The sequence below is a fragment of the Amblyomma mixtum genome, chromosome 4 (genome assembly GCF_055824585.1).
Source record: "Amblyomma mixtum isolate Tamu chromosome 4, ASM5582458v1, whole genome shotgun sequence".
NCBI classification, from domain to species: Eukaryota; Metazoa; Arthropoda; class Arachnida; order Ixodida; family Ixodidae; genus Amblyomma; species Amblyomma mixtum.
The window spans coordinates 157,027,356-157,050,941 of record NC_143015.1 but is presented as its reverse complement, the minus strand read 5'-3'; the positions used below and the strand labels follow the sequence as shown (position 1 = coordinate 157,050,941).

General features: G+C 48.7%; 2 protein-coding genes across 2 annotated transcripts in view; both read left to right on the top strand.

Annotated features, from left to right (window-relative positions):
• Positions 1–23,586, top strand: part of LOC149348917 (nucleoprotein TPR-like) — a 115,226-nt gene that overhangs the window by 8,256 nt on the left and 83,384 nt on the right. Inside the window, exons 3-10 of the mRNA XM_089541028.1 lie at positions 381–454; positions 3,204–3,300; positions 4,406–4,509; positions 7,661–7,825; positions 9,432–9,605; positions 12,481–12,700; positions 14,505–14,716; positions 21,888–22,058. Of these exons, the coding sequence (XP_089397154.1) occupies positions 381–454; positions 3,204–3,300; positions 4,406–4,509; positions 7,661–7,825; positions 9,432–9,605; positions 12,481–12,700; positions 14,505–14,716; positions 21,888–22,058 (1,217 nt within the window). The remainder of the gene's footprint in view (positions 1–380; positions 455–3,203; positions 3,301–4,405; positions 4,510–7,660; positions 7,826–9,431; positions 9,606–12,480; positions 12,701–14,504; positions 14,717–21,887; positions 22,059–23,586) is intronic.
• Positions 19,055–21,697, top strand: LOC149348918 (uncharacterized). Its single transcript, XM_089585942.1, has one exon. The coding sequence runs from the start codon at positions 19,190–19,192 to the stop codon at positions 21,116–21,118; it is 1,929 nt and encodes a 642-aa protein (XP_089442068.1). The 5' UTR covers positions 19,055–19,189; the 3' UTR covers positions 21,119–21,697.

Below are 23,586 nucleotides of genomic sequence, written 5' to 3'. Positions count from 1 at the left end.
TGGACGGATGAGATCACGAAGTTTGCGGGGATACAGTGGCCGCAACTGGCAAAAGACAGGGTTAATTGGAGAGACATGGGAGAGGCCTTTGCCCTGCAGTGGGCGTAGCCAGGTTGATGATCATGATGATGTATAGCTGTTAGAAAACAAAGTGAATAAAGCTGTGACATGTGGAAGTAGGCCATTTCATGTACCGCACTCATCAGTGGTCGTCTGTGCCCTCTGTGATTTATCTAGCAGTGGATTGTGGAGCTCTAATTGTCTTGACTTATGATTCCTGTGGCTCATTATGGTTGGTTCATTTTGGAACTGGCAACTAGTTTGGCATATCCTGTGGGTAGTGTTGACCGATGCTGACGTCTTTGAATCCATTTTCTCAGCATCCGAGCTGGGCAGCTGCCGGGTGGAGCTTGAAGAAGCAAAGGCTGCTGCTTCGGCCACTAAGGTGGACCTGGTGAGTGTCTGCGGCCTCTCTTGCAGCTCTCTTCTCCTCGCATTGGCACAAAATGATTATAATCAGGGCTGGATATGGTACAAGGAGCCAGTTCAACAAATCTAAACAGACCTTTGGAGTTAAAGGAGTATAGACACCTAATTTTTGGGTGCGTGTTTTCTTCTTTGTAAGGAGGCGTAAGGCATTATTATACATGGATTACCACATGGTATCCTCCTGCAACTGCTGAATAATTTATAATCAAATTTTTTTATAGTGCTGTTTCGGTTTCAACAGCCAAATGATGGCTGTGACGTCAAAGAGAAATTATAGGCCACGGGAGGCATGAAAAACTGCAATACTGTATTTACTCGCATAATAGGCGCACTCGCATAATAGGCGCACCCCTAGTTTGAGCGCGAAAAATCAGATTTTTTTTATTTCCGCGCATAAAAGGCGCACCCCGAACTTGGCACTGTGATCAATACTGTATTTACACGATTGCAAGCCGACACCTCGCCACCCCCCGCTCCCCAATCTTTATTTTAACAAAGCTTTTGCTGAACTGACTACTAGTCCTCACTAGTGCTGCTGCGGACCCACAGAACGTACAACGACATCGCGTAGAACAGCCGCACACAGTTTTCAGGGATGCTCACTTTAAGCGTCTGTTTGGAAAGCTTCATCTCCAGCCGGAAACGTTCCCGACTTAGGCCCGCGAAAACCTCGGCGCTTGGAGTCGCGTACGAAAATTTAGGGACGCCGCAGTCGCAACTGCCCTACTTCTCGGCCACGTCGTATTTTCCGACCTGCCGCACGCTAGCCGTGTTCGAGAGCAAACTCCTTGCCGTGCAGCTGTTAAGGTGCTTGGCCGTCGAGCTAAAACAGCAATGCTCTGCGGCAAAGCCATAAACCACGATGAGCTATCGCGCTACCGCAGATCCCGACACTTGACAGCAAAAAAAAAAAACAAAAAAAAAAACGAGCTGCAGATGCTGATGGCGATATGGATAGCGAAAGCTCGCGGCGCGGCGGAGGAAAACGTTGATGATGATGATAAGCTCTACCTCGGGCGCCCTCCGTGGGTGGCGTCTGGAAGCTGCTGTGCGCGTGTGTGGCCTCCGCGATCAAGCGCCCGTTGCGCGCAGCCGGAGCCGATCGCAGAGGCCTCGGCGCGTGCATTCCGAAGGCTATTCCCGCGTGGGTCGTGGAAAGTTTCGGTGCGGCCCTTACACGGATCTTTTTTTTTTTAATATTTTCTTCGGGAAAACGGGGTGCAGCCCGTACACGAGTGCGTTTACGCGGTGTGTTCAATTTTGAGAGTAGAAAAATTTCCGGAAATTTTACCCCGCGTAATAGGCGCACCCCGAACTTTGAGCCGGATTTTCTGGAAAAAAAGTGCGCCGATTATGCGAGTAAATACGGTACAATCTGTGGTTCTACATTCGTTGTCATTCTGGCTCTTGAAGAAGGCTGGTGGAGTGAATTAAAACGATGAAGCATTGATTTTATCGTAGTTTTTTCATGCTTTACATGATCTGTAACCTTTCTGTGACATCACAGCCATCGTTTGGCTGTTGAAATCGAAACTGCACGAGAATAAAATTTGATTATAAATTATTTAGCGGTCGTAGGTGAATACCAAATGGTGATTCGTGCATATTCATGGTGATTCATGGTGATCCTTCCGCATCGTTGTAGAGAAGAAAACATGCCACCAAAATTAGGTGTCTGTACTCCTTTAAAAAATCATGACTTATTCAACTGTGGAGCTGTCAGGGTTGCTCTATAGGGTGTTTGTAGTTTCAGTTCTCAGGCAGTGCTTGCAGATTTAAGTTTTTAGACATTGAAACGTTTGTGGGTTTCTGTTGCCAGGGCTGTGTCAGAAGTGCACGTAACTGGTGTCAGATAGAAGGTAGCTATGTTTCTGCACTTGATGGCAGATTGTGGTGAGCTACAAACATTTCATATTTAGGCCTGCTTCTGTTGGTGTGACCATCGGCGGCTGGTTGAGGTAACTAGACAAACTAGTGCCTAGACTGGTTGTTAGGCTGTGGTTTATTTACACCTCCCGTGCTCCATGTGGCGAGGTAAAGTGTGCAGAACTTCGGCTGACCTCGTGGCACCCTGGGGCTAGAAATAAACTTCACAGGGAATTTAAATGCTTGAAAGTTTGTCTACCTAATACTTAGCTTGATCAGGGTGACAAACCTAGTAGGCCTGCTACTTATATTTACTCTTGATATTTATTCATATTCACTTTTGATATTATTCACCGCTGACCACTGAAGAGGTCAGTATAAGGATTGCAGGGTGGGATAAAGATGTACAGGTTTGCGGAACAGCAGAAAAGGAGCAAAATATTGATATTGGATCAGCCAGAAAAACATAGCTTACAGAAAGCACACAAAAAAAAAGTTGTGAGGAACATATGACAAAACAGGAAATCAAAAACTGTAGCATTCAAGTTTCATTCTTTGTTTTGCTATGCGTATATATTTATTTTGCGGAGAAAGGGATTGTTTGTTTGGGTGTATCACATGCTTGATTTGAGCCATCGTTTGCTGCTGGCTGGTGTCCAGCGCAAATCTTAATACATTAGCAGCAAGCGTGGAAGTTTGTTCTGAGGATTACCATGTAGGTAGCGAAGCTTTGAATACATTGGTTCTCATTCATTGTGAAATCTGGTCACTGTGGCAGCATTTTAAGGCAACATATATCTTTTTTTTTTTATGTGCAATCTAACCTTGTGTTTTTGTTGTGGGGGCAGGAACTGGCAAAGAAGAACCTGGAGCAAGCGACAAAGGAAAAACTGGAGCTCTTGCAGGCCATGGAGAAGCGGACGCAGGAGATAACATCCCTCAACGGTATACCGACTTCTCCAGGCTTAAAGGGAACGCCGGATTACTGGCATTGAAGCCCATTGCTTTCTAAGAAACGGGGAGTCTTGGGACTGAGGGAGGAACAGCAGTTTTGTTTCGTGGCAGCAGGGCAGTGCTTGTTTAGAAGTGGCAAGAGGCCTCAGTAAAGCAACTGGACGCATTAATGGTATGAAAAGTGCTTGGAAAAAACCTAAATTGATGTGAAAAATGGTCGCACGATAAAAATTGGGTATGGTAGTATAGACAGAAGCACCCAAGCAGACTGTAGCTGGGAAGCTGATTGATGGCCTTTGTTCTGGTGCCGTTCTGGCTCTGTGCCAACTGCACCTTGCTTAGCACAGTCAGCTATCATATTGGAAACAGCGGTAACACAGGACGGAGCGAGAACACAACACAGGCGCTGTCAGAAATACAGATATATATACATACTGCAACCCCGCAAATCACGATACACAGATTCACAGCACGTGCCTTTTTTCCACTATCTTTTCGCAGCGCCTGGGTTGTGTTCTCGCTTCGTCCTGTGTTAGCGCTGTTCCCAATATGGTCGTGAACCAACAAGCCCAACTCTCCACTCTTCACAGTCAGCTAGGTGCTCAGCTCAGAAAGTGAGCGGTGTTTGGAAAGAATTGAGATTTTCTATGCTGGGAGAGGGTCAGCTCTGTCTCGTTTAGTTGAGCTGGTACATGTTTAGTTCTAAAGAGTCATGCGAAGAAAGCCTTGAAGCCTAGACAAAAAGGAGCCACGGCTGAGTAACCACTTTGGACCCGAGCAGTTGGGATTGGTGGGCCAACATTTTATTGTTCATTGTTATGTTTGCATTAACGCCAGTCATCACAGTTGTGCACTTAGCGACACCTGTTGGAGCTTGAGTAGTGGGCTCGTGAGTACAAGCGTGTCTCGTGGCCTCACCAGGGTTGGACAAAGCTGTGTGCAGGTCTTGCGTGGCAGTGTGCAATACTGGGTAGGGGGTCCTAATTGGGCAGTAAACAGCCTGCAGTATACAGGATCTTCTTGTGCTGGGGGATAGTAGAAGTCGACTGTCTGATTGTGTACTAACGTGTGTTTATGTGTGTGTGCATGCATGCAGAGCGTCTGGAGTCGCTGCAGACAGAGCTGAACAGCAGCCACCAGCAGCAGCGAGAGCAAGCGGTGCGCCTTGAAGAGCTCCAGTTGGAGCTGCTCACTGCTCAGGTCAGTCCGCTGCCCTTTCCCAACATTGTACATTGCACAGCAGTTTTGTTTTTTTTCTGGTCTTGGGAGCTTTTTGCTGGCTTCTTCAAAACCTTGCTTGCCAGGGGTCACTTGTTGCATTCACAGTCAGTACTGCCCAGCAACTACTCGAGCATTAGTCCTAGTGCGAAAGCACTTCTTCACAGGGTCTAACCGGCACAATGAGTTTGTGTGGAGCTTGACCTTGAGGGTGATCTTGGCCAAATCATAAATACAGTCGACGACCGATTTTTCGGACTCCCTAGGGACTGCGAAAAGGACCGAAAAATCGGGCAGTCCGGAAAATCAAATTTCACCAAAAAAATCACCAACTTATCACCAATATGCCGGAGAAAGCGGCCAGTTGTATTGCACACATTCTAAAGCTTCTCATGAGTATATTTCGCCGCGCGACACACCGTATGAACGCGTATAAGGGCCGCAATTTTTTTCCCAGATTCGAGGGCCAATTTTCATGGTGCGGCTCATACACGCGATGTGCGAAAAAAAAAATTTAAGTAAAAACACACCAACCAGGGAATGAACGACATTTATATTACGCTCAATCGTCACTCGCGCACGCTCATCCCAAAAGAAGCCGCGCAGCATATCCGCTGTGAACGTGTCGCCGTTGTTCTGCGCTTCCATCACATAGCAGTTCTTCCAGTTCGGGAAACTCGCACGGCTTACCTCGGAAAGCGCGCTTTTTGCAGCTTGTGTTCTCTTTTGGTTGCACCATCATCGGGCGCACTTTCCGGCCACGTCGAATTTCTCGCCCGCCGCACGCTTACCGTGTTCGAGAGCTACCTCCCAGCCGTGTAGCTTAAGGTGCTTGCCTATCGCGCTAAACCTGCGAAGCTCGGCGGCAGCATGCGAAAGCCACAATCACAAAAGGATGGAGCTAGAGATACTGATGCCGATGTCAGTAGCGAAAAATCGCGGCGGAAAAGAAAGTTGATGATGATGATGATGATCACAGCCTCGGGCGCCATCCAAGGACGGCACTTAGAAGCTTCTGTGCGCGCGCGCAGCCTCCGCGAACGGCGCAGCGCCGGAGCAGATCTCGGCGTCGACGGCGCGCGCCGTGGCCGCCGCGATCTCTGGCGGCGCTCCAAAAGCGCGCCGCGATCGCAGAGGCCACGGCGCGCGCGTAGCCTCCGCGATCAAGCGCTCCGTGATTCTATTCGCGTTCCGTATTCGGGACGAAAGACTCGGCACAGATGAGTTTTGTGAACTCAGACTACGGTTCAAGTTCGTGTGGCGGAAGATATTCAAGAACAGTACGAAATCGAAAACACGCGAGCGCAATGTGCCGACTCGTGCCGAATTTCAGCGTCGCAAGTTAAGAGGCTCCCTTTAAGCTTGAATTTCGTTTTGTTTGATCAAGTTTTTGGTCTCTCCTGCAGTTTGATTTAATGAGGTTCCACTGTACACATTATATGGCGGCTTGGGTACTGGCGGCGAGTGCGAACGAGGTCCGAAATTTCAAGCGCTCTTACACATTGGCTCTATAGGCCATGTCGTGGTGCCACGAAAAAGTCCGAATAATCAAGCATGTCCGAAAAATCAGGCGTCCGAATTTTCGGTAGTCGACTGTACTAAGTAAATGAAAGAGATATTGCCGCCCTGGGATTCGAACCCGCGAAGGCACAAACAGATCAACTTCGCTGGCCTCTGCACAAGAGCACTGTGCTATCACCGTAGCTGATCGCGCCTCGTGTTAAACTGCAACACACTCTCACGCTGTGCATTGCACATTGTCATCTTCATCAAGTAATACTGTATCGAACTGATACCGTCGCCAGACGTGCTGACGACCCAGCAGAGCAAAACCATGAGCAAAACAGACTGAGTACATGCTTTCGCATGTCTACTCGGTTTAACTAAGTTAAAACCCTAGCACTTTTTTTTATTTTGTTCTTGATTATGGCCTATTTGGCTCATTTGTTGACTCATTTCTTTCTTTGTCAACCGTTACGCAGCTGGTGGGAGGTGCACACCAGTGCTGCTCTTGACCAGCACGAGAATTCGAGCAAGCCACAATTTTGCTGGCTCACCTTGGGGTTAATTTGTCTCTAGCTTGCTCGCTTTGATCAAGTCTAGAAGTGTGAAGTCTTAGCTGAAAACACACAGATTCCAGCTTTACTTCTAGGCTATGCAGCTGGGCTCATTTGCATCATTATTAGCATTGCAAAACTCTTAAAAGCTCAGAGGAGCTCTCGGTAGCACCCATCTTAATCAAAGGGCAGAGCATCCCACAGTCCAGTACAGAAGCAAACCCGTTAGAGCATATACTTTTAACAAGGGCTTTAGGGTGCAGGGCTACTGGTTGGTTTGTCGTATTAATGACCAGCATGTGGTAAAGTGCTCCTCGCTCCAGTGAGCATGCTCCTCCACCAAAGAGCTCATGTGTTGTCCACTTGCATGTCTCTCTCACGTCCCGATTTTTAAGCACCATTCTCCCTTTGCACTTAAAAATCGGGACGGGAGAAAGGAAAGCAATAGGTATAACGTTAATATACAGGAAGGAAATGGGCTTGGGCAGGGCATGTAGTGCTTAGGCAAGATAACCGCTGGTCCTTAATAAGGGTAACGGAGTGGATTCCAAGAGAAGGGAAGCGTAGCAGGGGTCGGCAGAAAGTTAGGTGGGCGGACGAGATTAAGAAGTTTTGCGTGGATACGGGGGCCACAGCTGGCAAAGGACAGGGTTAATTGGAGAGATGTGAGAGAAGCCCTCGTCCTCCAGTGTGTGTAGTTAAGCTGACGATGACCAGATGCTGCGACGTGGTGCTCTTGTTAACAATGCAAGAGTGGGGGCTAGTTGGTGCTTCATACTGATCACTTCGCGCTAGAAGGCACAGACACACGAAAACACAAACGGACGAAGCACGTTCCGTTACGTACTTCGTACGAAGCACGTTCCTACGAAACACGTTTCGTTACACACTTCGTACAAAGCACGTTCCGTTACGCACTTCGTTCTAAGCACGTTCCGTTACGCACTTCGTCCGTTTGTGTTTTCGTGTGTCTGTGCCTTCTAGTACGAATTGAGCAGTATGGGTGCTCTTGTGCTTCAACTGAAACCTCAACTCATGTGTGCGTCGTGGCCTTGCTTCGTCTGCCCTTTGTGCAGCATGCGGAGAAGCGTCTGCAGCAGGAACGGGAGCTGGTGCAGGCACAGCTGGAGGAGCTGCGGGAGGAGGCAACCACCCACCGCCAGGAGGCCGCACAGCTGCGCCGCGACAAGGCGGGCCTCGCCCTCGACCTCCAGGCACAGCTCGACCAGCAGAAAGAGCTTGTGAGCAATCGGCAGTAGTCCTTCCTTTCTCTCTGGCTTAACTCACTGCAGGTTACCACATTCTCTTCAGCCAAGATGTAGCACTTGAAATAAAGGCTAGCGCACGGCTGTAGAGCAGCGCCTTAATTGTTTTGAGAAAGTAATTTTTGTTCCTGTACAGTGGAACCTCGGTTATACGACGTTCAGGGGACCGCGCGAAACCGTCGTATAATCCGGGTGTTGTAGAATCGAAAATCAAGCGTGATATTTTTTAACGTCTAAACTTCATCGTCATCTTTTTTTTTTTTTTTCGGAACACAAATGCAGCACATTTTTGCCGGCAGAGGGCTAGTCTTCAACAAACTAGATAAAATGGCCGTTGAGGCTGCCGTGAGCAGCGGGGCAGCGGCTCGCGCGGTTTTCTTGATAGGTGGAAAGATTAAGGCGCACCAGTTATCGACTGGCTAAAGTGTGCCTACCGTATTTACTCGATTCTAAGCACCCCTTTTTTTCACGATCGCGATGCCCAAAGTGAGAGGGGGTGCTTAGATTCGAAAAATCTAAACTGACCCCCCGCTCCCCCCCCCGGCCCCTCTTTTCGCGGCGAAATCTCGCTGAAACGGGCGCGAGAAAAAACATTTTATTTAGGAAACATTCAAAAGAAAAATAGCTGCAGACAGTTCTGTGCCGCCATCTGTCTTGTAGTGTCGGAACGCAGCAACACAAAAAGCGCCGTGGACGCCGCTGTCCTCGCTTCGGCGAGCGCGGCCTCGCCCGCTTATCTGTTTTTTCATCAGCGTCCGCTCCGGCGGACGCATTTGTTGCTGGGCATTTGTTGCTGGGACGTGCGTCTTATCTTTTCTCTCTCTCTTTCCTCTGATCTTTTAACTGTCCTCTATCTGCACTTGGCAGCGGTGGTGGCTAGGCAGGCCTGTGCAATTTCCTTTTCATCCTTCTCTCAGTCACAACAACAACAACGCGCAGGCCGCACCTCCTCGGGACTCCGACTGCACAGGCTTGACGAAAAAGAGAGCAGGTGCACTTGGCGGCCTCGGCAACGCTCTTTTCCGCGCAAATAGGGGATGCTTAGATTCGCATGCAAAGTTTTTTTTCAGAAATTTTTTTCCGAAAATAGGGGGGGTGCTTAGATTCGGGGGGTGCTTAGAATCGCGAAAATACGGTACATCCCGGCCTGCGTTTGCTGACGACCTTTTTTGACGGACGGTACGAGCCAAACATCGTACGAAGCGGGGTCCTTCTAAAATTTGCGTCGTATAACCGAGGTTTTTAATGCATTGTCTCTATGGGGGTTTTGCCGGGACCGCACAAATTCGTCGTAAAATGCGGGTCGTCGCATGACCGGGGGACGTATAATCGAGGTTCCACTGTAGTTTGATTGCAGGCAGAGTGCAGGAAAGTATAAGCAAGGACATCCCATGGTTTCTGTTTGTGTTGGTTCGTTCTAACAAATTAAATTACGTGGAAATAAAAGGAAGGAATAAGACCTACCTGGTGCTTACATGTTTGCCCACCATGTCGAAGCACTTCTTCTTTCAGGAGCATTATCCTGGTTTCCTGTAAAGCTCCATGGATCCATGTGACAGTGTGTATACGTGTGTTTGTGCAGGTGCGCTCCCTGACGAGCCAGGTGGAGACGTGGCGCTCCACCGCCCGGGAGCAGGAGCAGCGGGCGGAGGCCCTGGCCCTGCGACTGCGTGAGGCCCAGGAGGCCCAGGCCAGCCTGGAGGCGCACTTCCACCACGAGCTGCAGGCACAGGCGCGGCTCACCGACATGCACAAGGCGAGTCAGCGATAGCTGTTAAGAGCAGGTTTCTCAATTCTGCGGCGTTGTTGGCGTAACACGAAGCACATACTAGGAGGAAATGGGGAGTGGTGCCCTCTGTGGGCAGCAACGCAGAGTACCGTATTTACTCGCGTAATAGGCGCACTCGCATAATAGGCGCACCCCGAACTTGGCACTGTGATCAATACTGTATTTACACGATTGCAAGCCGACGCCTTGCCACCCCCCGCATCCCAATCTTTATTTTAACAAAGTTTTTTGCTGAACTGACTACTAGTCCTCACTAGCGCTGCTGCCGTCGCAGCTGCTGCGGACCCACAGCACGTACAACGACATTGCGTAGAACAGCCGCACTCAGTTTTCAGGGATGCTCACTTTAAACGCCTGTTTGGAAAGCTTCATCTCCAGCCGGAAACGTTCCCGACTTAGGCCCACGAAAATCTCGGCGCTTGGAGTCACGTACGAAAATTTAGGGACGCCGCAGTCGCAACTGCCCCACTTCTCGGCCATGTCGTATTTTCCGACCTGCCGCATGCTAGCCGTGTTAGTGAGCAAACTCCCAGCCGTGTAGCTGTTAAGGTGCTTGCCCGTCGAGCTAAAACAGCAACGCTCCGCGGCAAAGCCATAAACCACGATTACTATCGCGCTACCGCAAATCCCGGCACTTGACAGCAACAACAACAACAACAACAAAAAAAACGAGCTGGAGATGCTGATGGCGATATAGATAGCGCAAGCTCGCGGCGGAGGAAAACGATGATGATGATGATGATGAGCTTGGCCTTGGGCGCCCTCCGTGGGCGGCGTCTGGAAGCTCCTGTGCACGTGTGTGGTCTCCGCGATCAAGCGCCCGTTGCGCGCAGCCGGAGCCGATCGCGGAGGCCTCGGCGCGTGCATTCCAATGGCTATTCCCGTGTGTGTCGTGGAAAGTGTCGGTGCGGCCCTTACACGGATCTTTTTTTTTTTAACATTTTCTTCGCGAAAACGGGGTGCGGCCTGTACACGAGTGCGTTTACGCGGTGTGTTCAATTTTGCGAGTCGAAAAATGTCCGGAAATTTTACCCCGCGTAATAGGCGCACCCCGAACTTAGAGCCGGATTTTCTGGAAAAAAAGTGCGCCTATTATGCGAGTAAATACGGTAATGCTCATGCCATTCATGCCTGCGCACAAAGATGGCACCATGTGGCTAGTGGCACATTTGTTAAAAATTTTTGCAGTTGGTCCTCATCTTTTTTTTTAATCCAAATCATGTGCTTCACTGGTCCCTTCACTTTTCGGAGACATCGCATCAGTTTGATCGTAGTCATGTTTCACATCTGTCTTTTCATAGCTCCTGAAAAGTGTAGTGTCTTGTTGGAGGAGTTCAGTCAACTCAGAGTGCAGGTGGTGACTTGAAGAGCTTAAATTATTGCGGGTTTGAAATTGTGGGATTTGAAAAATAAAGTGCCCTGCTGTAGTGGCTGAGTGCATGGGATGATCAGCTTCTGAGCCGAAGGACCCAAGTTCAATCTCGGCTTTGGTAGCAGGGTTTTGATGGAGGCAAGACAGAAAGGTGCCCGTGTGCTGTGTGATGTCAGAACCCTAGCAGGTTGAAATTAGTCTGGAGCCCTCCACTATAGCCCTCATAGCCCATGTGTCTTATCGGGGGCTTTAAACACAATTTACAGTTTAAAGAAAAATAAGAAAACTCCTGGTCCTCAACTTGTGTAAAGAAAACTACCTTGTGCCATGGCGCTCTTTGGCCAACGTTGCCGTTGCGCCATGATACATCTTTTCACTTTTCATTTCAAAAACTCGATTGCAGGGCACGTTGAAGAACCCCAGGTGGTCGAAATTTCCGGAGCCCTTCACTACGGCGTCCCTCATAGCCTGAGTCGCTTTGGAGTATTAAACCTCCATAAACAAACACAAACAAGAACTCTTGCTGTGTTTGCTGTTCTTTGAGGTGAAGGAGTGACAGTGACGATGCAAGCATTGGTTGGTGCAGTAGACATCTAGTTAGGGCTGGTTGCCGGATAGTGTTGTTGGTAGTGCTGAAGTCAAGAAGAGGAGATCATAGAGTTTCTTACTATTACCTAGAGGGAAAGCTGGCGGCGCTGCACTTCAGCCACCATGGACGCTCAAAGCATCATGGGCCGGTGAGCTACTTGTTGCGGCACAGTCGTAGTTTTTCGGGAACACGGAGTGGCACTACTGAGATGTTTCATTCCGAAAACGCTGTTCGTGTGTGCGCAGACGACTTTGGCGCGAACGCAGTGTGCAAAGCTAATAGTAGTGAAAACGCGACGACATACGACGCCAATAAAAGGTTTCACTTTTCTGAAATGCCATTAAAAACCTCTTATAATGTTTAAGCAACAACATCTTTTTTGAAAACATATTTACTTTTGAAAGTGCGCCTGTTCAGTACGAAATATTAGTTTTTATAGTGTTCACTACTTGGCCAATAGGAGAGCGAGTCGTCTCTTATTTTGGGCAAACTTTGCACTTAAATGCTTTTCTGCTCGTTTGTTGCAATCATTAGACCAGATATTGAATGCTAGGACGTTTGTAGTTATCAAACAGCTTTATTTTTCTATTATTTCTTGGCCAAAAGTTGCAGTTCCGCAACAAGTAGCTCACCGCCCCATGATGCTTTGAGCGCCCATGGTGGCTGAGGTGGTCTCGAGGGGTCGCCATGCAAACTCCCATAGACGGGCCGCCAGCTTTCCCTCTAGGTAATAGTAAGAAACTCTGTAGAGGTGATGAACAAAATCAGGTGCGCAGATGAGATTAGGAAGTGCGTGGGGATAAAGTGACCTTGCAGGGTTGACTGGAGGACCCGATTGGGCAGACGATGGTGATGCTGATTGGTCTGGGGCGCACGTGCAGGAGCTGTCGGAGAGCCGCAAGGCGCGCATCGATGAGCTGGTGGGCACGCTGGAGGAGATGCAGTCCCTGCTGCTGGAGACCAAGGCGGCGGCCGAGAAGTCCCAGGAGGTGCTGCGGGAGGCCCAGGCCAACCACGAGCAGGAGCTGGAGAAGCGGGAGGCAGACATGGAGGCCCTGCGCAAGGAGCTCCAGCTGGCCAACAACCTGCTCGAGAACAAGGGTGGGTTAAAAGGAGCTCCTTTTGTCTCTGTTTCATTTGTCATCGGCATTGCAAGGGCTCTCAAACTGGGTTTTATGGAACCAGTCAGTTCCTTGGTATGCTTTTTGGGCCCAGACACCCAAGTCCAGGCATGCCGCAGCCTGCACGTCCCCTTTGCCCACTTTATTTTTGGATTGCGCTGCAGTTGCATATTACACATGGTTCAACTGTGCAGCCAGTCATTATTGATTGTATTGGGCAGTCCTCATAAAGGGTCTTGGGCTTGTGTGCTGTTTTTTTGCATGCACATTATGATTTATGGGGGTTTAACTTCCCAAAGTGACTCAGGCTATGAGGCCCCCCCCCCCCGTAGTGAAGGTCAGTCGTAGATAGGGATCGTAGATAGGGATCGTAGATAGGGATCGTAGATAGGGATCGTAGATAGGGATCGCAGATAGGGATCGCAGATAGGGATCGCAGATAGGGACCGCAGATAGGGACCGCAGATAGGGACCGCAGATAGGGACCGCAGATAGGGACCGCAGATAGGGACCGCAGATAGGGACCGCAGATAGGGACCGCAGATAGGGACCGCAGATAGGGACCGCAGATAGGGACCGCAGATAGGGACCGCAGATAGGGACCGCAGATAGGGACCGCAGATAGGGACCGCAGATAGGGACCGCAGATAGGGACCGCAGATAGGGACCGCAGATAGGGACCGCAGATAGGGACCGCAGATAGGGACCGCAGATAGGGACCGCAGATAGGGACCGCAGATAGGGACCGCAGATAGGGACCGCAGATAGGGACCGCAGATAGGGACCGCAGATAGGGACCGCAGATAGGGACCGCAGATAGGGACCGCAGATAGGGACCGCAGATAGGGACCGCAGATAGGGACCGCAGATAGGGACCGCAGATAGGGACCGCAGATAGGGACCGCAGATAGGGACCGCAGATAGGGACCGCAGATAGGGACCGCAGATAGGGACCGCAGATAGGGACCGCAGATAGGGACCGCAGATAGGGACCGCAGATAGGGACCGCAGATAGGGACCGCAGATAGGGACCGCAGATAGGGACCGCAGATAGGGACCGCAGATAGGGACCGCAGATAGGGACCGCAGATAGGGACCGCAGATAGGGACCGCAGATAGGGACCGCAGATAGGGACCGCAGATAGGGACCGCAGATAGGGACCGCAGATAGGGACCGCAGATAGTAGCAATAGAGTACCTTCCTTACATGGAGGTCTCAAATGCATGTACAGGCGCAGACAAAAGTAAACGGGGCACGCAACTGTCTGAATATTCCTCACGCGTCACGTAATTGAAATTTCCAGCAGGTGTACGCGCATGCTGGTAGAGGAGGTTAGTGGGCTTTCTTGTAGACAAACAACGCTTTTCATTACCAATGGGGAAAGCGTGGTTGCACTTTGAACGCAATATTGTGCTCCGTTTACTTATGGCCGCGCCTGTACTTCAATGGCGGCGACATTGCAGAATTGAGCAACTTCATAATATCGAGGAATTCGCTATGTAGGGGTTCGTTACATCCAGGCTTAACTGTATCGAACTATTTCGCGACTTTTTACTTATTCAATATAACGAGGTGTCACTCTACTTTCAAGGAGAGAAAAGAAACTAACGACAATATTTCTCTGTTTATCTTTTCCTGAAATTTTTTTTCACACTGAACGGGCATTCGATAATCGATTTGTATTCGAAATTTTCAGTATTCGCATACCCATACTAGAAAGCTTAAGAACCCCTGGTATGGCCTCGTTTCAATGCATCTTTGACATCAATATGCTGCCCTGCAGGAGGCATCATGGAGCGCCTCTTCCCTGCGGCCCACGTCTCTGGCCTGGCCTCGGAGTCCGGCCTGAGCCTGACGGAGCTGCTGACGGAGCGGCTGGAGCAGCAGCGGGCCCTGGCACAGGTCACCCGCGAGAAGGAGGCCCTGCAGCAGCAACTCCAGGAGCTCACGCAGGAACTGGCCGACAGGGTGCCCATCGTGGCCAGGCACATGCAGGCAAGTGCTCCTCTCATGAACACTCCAATTTAATTAAGGGGGGACACTGGCCTTGAAAAGAAAATTTTAATAATTTAGTCATAGTTACGAAATTTTCAGGGCACATGTATTTTTGTGCGCTGATTCTGAATACAGTCAACGACCGATTTTTCGGACTTTCTAGGGACCGTGAAAACGACCGAAAAATCGGGCAGTCCGGAAAATCAAATTTCACCGAAAAAATCACGAACTTATTAGCACTATGCCGAGAAAGCGGCCAATTGTATTGCACACATTCTAAAGCTCCTCATGACTATATTTCGCCGCGCGAAATACCGTACAAACGCGTATAAGGGCCGCACTTTCTTTTTCCAGATTCGAGGGCCAATTTTCGGGGTGCGGCCCATACACGCGATATGCGAAAAAAAAAATTTTTTTAGGTAAAAACACACCAACCAGGGAATGAGCGACATTTATTCTACGTTCAATCGTCACTCGCGAAGTATTTAGACTCCTGAGCTGGTGCTGCGCTCTGGTGCACGCTCATGCCAAAAGAAGCCGCGCAGCATGTCCGCTGTCAACGCGTAGCCGTTGTTCTGATATTCCATCACATAGAGGAGCAGCTCTTCTTCCAGTTCAGGAAACTCGCACGGCTGGACTCGGAAAGCGCGCTTTTTGCAGCTTGTGTTTCTCTTTTGGACTTCTCGGCCACGTCGAATTTCCCGCCCGCCGCACGCTTACCGACCGCGTTCGAGAGCTAACTCCCAGCCGTGTAGCTTAAGGTGCTTGCCCATCGCGCTAAAACTGTGAAGCTCGGCGGCAGCACGCGAAAGCCACTATCACGGCGAAAGCGCTAACACGCATGCTGACACGCCACGAAAGGCTGGACTGACTGATGCCGATGTGAACAGCGAAAAATCGCGACCGAGAAAAATGTTGATGATAATGATCACGGCGCCATCCATAGACGGCACTTAGAAGCTCCGGTGCGCGCGCGTGGCCTCCGCGAACGGCGCAGCGCCAGAGCAGATCTCGGCCGCGATAAGATCCGGCGGCGCGCCCGAAGTGCGCTTCGATCGCGGAGGCCACGGCGTGCGCGTAGCCTCCGCGATCAAGCGCTCCGCGATCGTATTCGCGTTCCGTGTTCGGGACTAAAGACTCGGCACAGCTGGGTTCCGTGAACTCAGACTACGGTTCAAGTTCGTGCGGCGGAAGACATTCAAGGACAGTACGAATTCGAAAACACGCGAGCGCAATGTGCCGACTCGCGCAGAATTTCAGCGTCGCAAGAGGCTCCCTTTAAGCTTGAATTTCGTTTTGTTTGATCAAGTTTTCGATATCTCCTGCAGTCTGAATTAATGAGGTTCCACTGTACACATTATATGGCGGCTTGGGTACTGGCGGCGAGTGCGAACGAGGTCCGAAAAATCGAGTGGTCAGTTGCGGTGCGTCCGAAATTTCAAGCGCTCTTACACATTGGCTCTATGGGCCATGTCGCAGTGCCGCGAAAAAGTCCGAATAATCAAGCATGTCCGAAAAATCAGGCGTCCGAATTTTCGGTCGTCGACTGTATGTCATTTAATTTCGTGTAAAACAATTCCTTGAGCACTTGAGCACTTTTTATGCAAGTATTTTGTGGAGAGTTTTGAAGAAAATTTGCTGCAGGAAACTCGCTGAAATGTATGCCATTGGGTTCTCTTGACACCAAGGAATACAATAAGGGTAAAATTATCAACCTGGCTCTCATAGAACCTGAGTAATGGGGCACTGAAGCTGCCACTTCAGAAATAGGAATACACACTTTCCTTCTCATTTCTGAAGCGACAACTTCAAAACTGTATAACTTAAGTTCTATGATAGGCAGGAAGACAATTTCACCCTTATTGTATTCCTTGGTGTCAAGAGAACCCAATGGCATGCATATCAGCGAGTTTCCCGCAGCAAACTTTATTCGAAACTCTCCGCAAAATACTAGCATAAAAAGTGCATAAGTGCTCAAGGAATTGTTATACATGAAATTAAATGACATATTTAGAATCAGCACACAAAAATACATATTCCCCGAAGATTTCGTAACTTTTTTTTCAAGACCAGTGTCCCCCTTAAGGTGAAAGAAAGCCTTTCTTGGCTCATGAGTGGCGTGGACAGAAGTTGTAGACAGAGGCTGTCCGCGAAAGTGTCCATTTGAACTGTCGGTCATAGGAAAAGTAAATTGGAGTCTAGGTGGGAACTGAACCGGGGCCACCGGTGTGCCAGGTGGGGATGCAGCTACTCTGACATGACACTTCGACGTTTGAAGCTGAATAAAGGTGCATCTATTGAATGCACAGTTCTTAAAATGTATCTTCCAGATATGCACCAAGGCCTACAAGAGTAACTATGTGCATGTTAGTTACAGATGTCACAATCAAGCGAGTACCAAATTTCCTCCGTTTCCAGTAACTTTCCTCTGTGCTTGGCGTGTAGCAGAAGCACCATCATGTGGCACCCACAGAAAACCATCCTCGCAGTGTGCGGTGCTGGCCCAGCAGGTGGCGGACCGCGCACAGCTTTCGCATTTCCGCATGAGGAGACTTCAGTGCACGTGGGATTTTTGTTCTAGTTCTAAGGTCAGGAGATTGCATCGATGGGTGCGCTGCAATGCAGCCGCTGTATTCAAGTAAAGTCTCGGGGATACGAATCTCATCGGGTCGTCAAAAACATTCATATCATCTGAACTTGAGCGAAACTTCTTGCTGGGAGAGGTTATGCTTTCTATCTCTTGGGTAACAATTGACGCAACCATATAGATGTTCACAAGTAAGAGAGACAGGGCAGTGCGCTACGAACAGCTGAGGCATAGGTGATTGAACGTATAAAAAAAAATGTTTTACTCTGGTACCTTTCTCATACAGTGGGCCCTTCATTGTGTGTTTCATCATCTACATCACAGGCTTCGGTAGCACGTTGTCCGGTTTTTCTTACCTGTGAACTTCTTTATGTTCATCCTAAAAGGGAAGAGCAAACAAGATGACCAAAAACAAGGGAAAAGAGCGACACAGCACTATTTGGCTGTACAGCAGTTGTAATAAACGCTATTGCTGTAAAATTTGCAAGGAATTTTAAAGATAGATTCAGTTCTCATTAGAGCTCAAAACTAGATTGAAATTTTGTCTCATTTTTTATTTTTCTTCCTTTTTTTTTTTCACTAATGTACATTTTTCTTCAAATCCACTATCTGCAGAGTGTTGAAATTTTGTATGAGAGCAGTAACCAATTCTTTACACAGCTGGTACCAAAAATGTGCTTCGAACAAAAATGGTTTTTCTTCTTTGTCGATGCAATAAAATTGCCACTTGATTGGGGTTTTTTTTTTTTTTCAGAAAAATGCAAATGAACTTGGCCTATTGATTCTGGTACTAGTTACGTAAATGGCATTGATTAACATCTGCGAGAAATTTTGTTTGCTTGTGCCTTATAGTTCCTGAGAAAAAAGTACACAAACCTCCAAAGATGTTGTTTTGAGAAAGTCCGATAAGATCTCTGAAAACCGTTTTATTCGTTAACACTTTCCTTGACAGAAGAGCTATAGGGAGAGCCTTAGTGTCTGAAGATTGTACTGCGAACGAGGCCAAATTCCAGCTGAAACAAAAATTTGTGTTCCTGATGCATATCTTCAGAACAATGGGTTGTTGAAAGCATCCAAAACAGAGACCACGTCGAGGCTCACCTACTTTTCTCCTCTATGTGATGATGAAAAAGAACCAAAAAATCATTGGTGAAATCCCAAATACCCAAGTGCAATATATATATCAGAGGTGAAATGCTCTCTCTTGTGTAGATGAAAATACCTTGTGCCATGGTGCTTTTCACCCAAAGCTGTCTGGCGCGGCGGCTCAGTGGTTATGGCACTCGGCTGCTGACCCGAAAGACGCGGGTTCGATCCCGGCCGTGGCGGTCGAATTTCGATGAAGACGAAATTCTAGAAGCCCGTGTGCTGTGCGATGTCAGTGCACTTTAAGGGGGGACACGGGTCTTAGAGGTGAAAAAATCGTCAAAAAATCGATTTTTTGAAAATGCTATTTTCGAAATCTGCTGCCAATTCCTCACCAGTCTGCAAAATTTTCATGCCTCTAGTATCAGTAGTTTTCGCGCAGTACCAATTTATATCGCCGATGTCGACTGAATCTGATCCGAAATTGACATCAAAATGGCACTTTTTCCGCGGCCCGCAGCTCCTATTCTATGCATGCTATCGGGGCCATCTTGGTCTCGTTTGAGAGAGCGGCCTTTCCTCTCCAATTTCCCGCCTCCGATGTCTCCGTCCGCTCATTGGTTCGAGAGAAAAAAAGCGCAAAAAAAAAGATACGATGCGCAACCTCATTCGTTGCTGAAGGCACGTGACGCGTGTGCGCTAGCGGATTGGCTGAATCTGTCTTCGTCGTCTGCAAGACGCTCGCGGCCGCGGCACACCCGAGTGCCATTTTGTTTTTGTTGACATCGACGCTGTGCACGATGAATCGCAGTTCAGTAAAATTTCGCGCCAGACATCAGTTCGGGAAGAAGGTGAAGCGTTCGTTGAGCGAAAACTTCAAACCGCGCACCGCCTCACCGCACTGTGCCCAAGAAGAAGAGCTTCACGCGCCCAGTGACGGGGCCGCCGGCACTGCCGCGCTAGGCCTCACGGACCCGACACCCGCAAGCGATACCATCAGCGGCTGCGTACGCCACGACACGGTATTTTTACAACCATCTGAAGCAGAAGAACGCAAAAAAAAAGCAGCGGAAATGGTAGATAAGCTTTCGGGAACGGCAGCAACAGATCGGAAGAAGGAGCTTCTTGCTGACAGCGACGACGCCGCGGTTCAACTGCACGACGGGACTTCGTTCACGATTGTGTGTTTGAATTCTGTGAACGCTCTGCTCGAGATCGCGAAGTGCAGATCCTGCTCTGGAGTTCTTAAAATAATGCGGAATGAACGTGAATATGGCCTTGCGGTCAAGCTGCACATTGTGTGTGAAGATTGCGGCGACTCGTCGTCGACATGGAGTTCGCCGCGCGTCGAAGGTACGCAAAAAGTGAATCCTTTCACCGTGAACGTCCTCGCCACGCGTGCGATGCTGGCCACTGGCAATCGCCAAACAGCATTAAATGATATTTTTTCTTCAATGAATATCAGCGGTCGGGGTCTGCACACAAAAACGTGGCAGTCGCATCTGAAAACCAAGCTGATGCCTGCTGCTAGTCGCGCGGCGCGAAAGCTAACCACGAAGTGCGCGCAGTCCGTTCGCGAACTTTACTCAATACTGAATGTGAGTAATCCCGGCAATATCGCCGTTTCTTACGACGGGTCGTGGATGACGCGCGGGCACACTTCCCGCATTGGCGTCGGGGCAGTAATTGAACTGTTCAGTGGCCTGGTGCTTGACTATGTCGTGCTGAGCAACTTCTGCGCCGGATGTGAGTCAGGCCCAAATGAAGATGACCCTTTGTATGAATCTTGGGCAGCCAGCCATGTGTGCCAAAAGAACACAACAAAAAAGGCAGGAGAGATGGAAGTGGAGGCCACCCTGATCCTGTTCAAGAGATCCCTCGAGCGCCACAACCTGCGTTACACAACCGTACTTAGCGACGGTGACAGCAGGACCTACCTTGCATTGGAAGAAGAGAAGGTGTATGGGTATATACCCATAAGCAAAGAGGACTGCGTCAACCATGTGGAGAAACGCATGGGTACTGCTTTGCGGAATGCAGTAGCCAAGAACAAAGGCCCTGGCTCCAAAAGCCTCAGTGGAAGAGGCAACCTAACAGGAGACCTCATAAACAAAATGAGCTCCTATTATGGATGGGCTCTAAAAACCCACAAAGATGTGGATTCGATGCAGAGGGCGGTGATGGCGACATTTCATCACATCACGTCCAATGACGCAAAGAGCAACCACACATTTTGCCCAACGGGGCCGAACTCCTGGTGCAAGCAAAATGCAGCAAAAGCCAGGGGTGAGCCAGCACCAAAGCATCCCAGGAACCTGCCCCCCCATGTTTGTGAGTCCCTGCTTCCCATATACCAACTCCTTTCAGACAAGAAGCTGCTGGAGCGATGCTTGCGTGGCAAAACGCAGAACAACAACGAGAGCCTGCATTCGATGATATGGGCACTTGCTCCGAAGCACACCCATGCCTCACTGTTTGCGGTGGAGGCTGCTGTAGCCGAAGCTGTAATAAAATTCAATGCTGGGAATGTGACGGCATCAACAACGATCCTCGGAGAGCTGGGCTTGAATCCAAGCAACGAGAGCGAAAAGCGCATGCTGGAGAAGGACCTGCGCAGGAGGAAGGCATCAGCACGCAAGCGTGCAGAGAGCGAGAGCACGCAACGGGCCCTAAAAAAGCGCCATGGTGGTGGCAAAAGCCAATCAGATTATATGCCTGGTGCCTATTAGCTCTTTTTGAATGTAAATATGTAAATATTTTCAGCTTTTCTTGATTAAATATTGTTCTGCTTGTTTTTTGCCATTTTCTCAAATCTGTGTTTTGTGTCAAGTTCGAAGTTTGCTCAAGGTGTATCTCTGCACCTAGAGCAGCTAGAGCTACAATTCTTTTTGCATTGTGCAGCTGGAAGCATAAGGCATGCAACGCTGGGAACAGATTTTTAATTTTCACCTTCCAAATTTTTTTATTTTCTTGTTTTTTTCTTCACTCTAATGACCATTTTGCAAGTACCAAGTTCATTAGGCTGCTAAATCTATATTATCAGCTTAAACTGAAAACTGCTTCCAGCGTTGCATTCCTCACACATTGTAGTATCTATCCACATATTAAAATTAAATTTCTGGTGGCCCATTATTTTTCTATTGTTTCAGCAGACAATGGCATGATATATATTAATATCTCAGGAACTAATTGGCCTAGAAATAAACAAATTGCATATTTGAAATCAGCAGAAAAAACTGAATAAGTCTGTGCAGTTTCATTGCATTTGGTCTGTAAATAAAAAAAAATGCTCTAAGACCCATGTCCCCCCTTAAAGAACCCCTGGTGGTCGAAATTTCCAGGGCCCTTCACTACGGCGTATCTGATAGCCTGAGTCGCTTTGGGACTTTAAACCCCCATAAACCATAAACCATCCTTGGCCAAAGCTGCCCTTGCGCCATCAACATTCATCATCTTCATCTTCTTGACCACTGATGCTTGCGTGTTGTGCAAGCGCAGGAGTACGAGAAGGTGGCGTCCAGCGTGGCTGCCCTACGGGAGCAGCTGACGGGGGCCCTGGTGGAGCAGGAGCAGAGGGCGCGCGAGCGGGACGAGGCTCGAGTTGCGCTGGCTCACGCCCAGCGGGAGCTTCACCGCTATCAGCAGCAGGCCAAGGACCTCTCACGGCAGGTACGCACACGTGGCTGGAGAAGTGTGGAGTTTGGCTTGTTGCTTTGAGTTCTCGGGAAAACAACATGAAGAACAGTGCAAAAGAGAGGCGAACAGCACAAAATCAACTGGCGGTTGTATTTAAAGGGCAACTGCAGCACTTTTTTCAGAATTTCGCGATATTCAAGGATTCAAATCTATATAGGCTGTAGGTAAAGCATGCCAAGTGTTTTTGCACTAACATTTAAAATAGTGACGTAATCGACGATTGATTTTTGCGCTTCTCCTCAACGCATCGGAGAAGTGCAGGGAAATTCAGCGTGACGTCACGGAAGGTATGATCTCAAACTATCGCTGTCGTCAGCCACACCCTGCCCTGACTCGTTAGACGCTGCCAAACAACTCTCGGCAGGGTTTGCCTTCAGTGGCGTTGGTTTTTTTCTTTCAAAGCAGGCGTTTGTGCATTGCAAATGTACAGATACCTTCGATGACGTCATTATGCGCCCCCCACTTGGCGTTGTGCGCTGCGGAGAAGCTTGAAGGGCGTCTGTATTTTAATCGGCGATTACTTCCCTATTTCAAGTGCTAGCCCAAAAAGACTTCGCATGCTTTACCTGCAAGTTTCACACATTCGACCCTCTTAAGCTCGCTGATTTCCAAAACCTATGCAGTTTCCCTTTAAGAAAGCACCACCTGTTTTTGTCGCCTTCATCCCGAGCTGTGCACTTTGATTCAACTTTTGTTTTCCCTAGTCTCTCGAAAGCTGTATTTTCATGCTTTCTGAAATGAAACTTTGAGTTCATAGTCAGCATTCCTGTTGTCTGCTTCTCCTTTGCCCCGTTCTTCGTGCTGCTTTCAAGAATGATTGGAAAAGCGTATCTGTCCATCTTGCTATACTTTAGCATTCTGGCTGCGTACTTTGAACATTCGTTAATTGTTCTGTTGGTAGAAATTGATTTGGTCAGTCTTTTACTGTTCCTGATGCAAGTGGGAAAGTGGAATGTTGCCGTCAGGAAGCAGTTGCTGATTTATATTATTTGAAGGTATACCTTATATTATTGAAGGTATGCCTTCAATAGCTATGCCTCTGGATTTTTAATTCATGGGATTGGGATTCTGCCCACTAGTTTTTGGGCACGTTCATTTTAGTTGAAACGTGGATTCAGGAAATCAGTTCAGGTTGGCTTCAGTGAATCCCATCACTAGTCTTACAGCTATGGTTAGAAGAACTTGTTGTTGGGCTAGTTGGTAGTTATTCATAATTAAATTCAAAGGCGCCAAACCATACGCACACACACACACAGTCTTTCTCGTCTCGTCTTTCTTCTCCTGTGTGTGTGTGTGTGCGTATGGTTTGGCGCCTTTGAATTTAATTACAGCTATGGGTCCACAGGCCTCAATGCTTATTGGAGAGGAACAAGTTCAATTAAAGATTAGACACAAAGTGAGAGAAGTGAATCAGGAAATGGGAGTCAGTTAATGAGGAGTTGCGTATAAACGCTTAATGACTTGGATAAGATGTGGGGATGCAAAGTGTCAGTTAGCTTTG

What these genes read in the sequence shown, in the direction of transcription:
- LOC149348918 (XM_089585942.1), top strand. Translation starts at nt 19,190, where the DNA reads ATGAATCGCAGTTCAGTAAAATTTCGCGCCAGACATCAGTTCGGGAAG.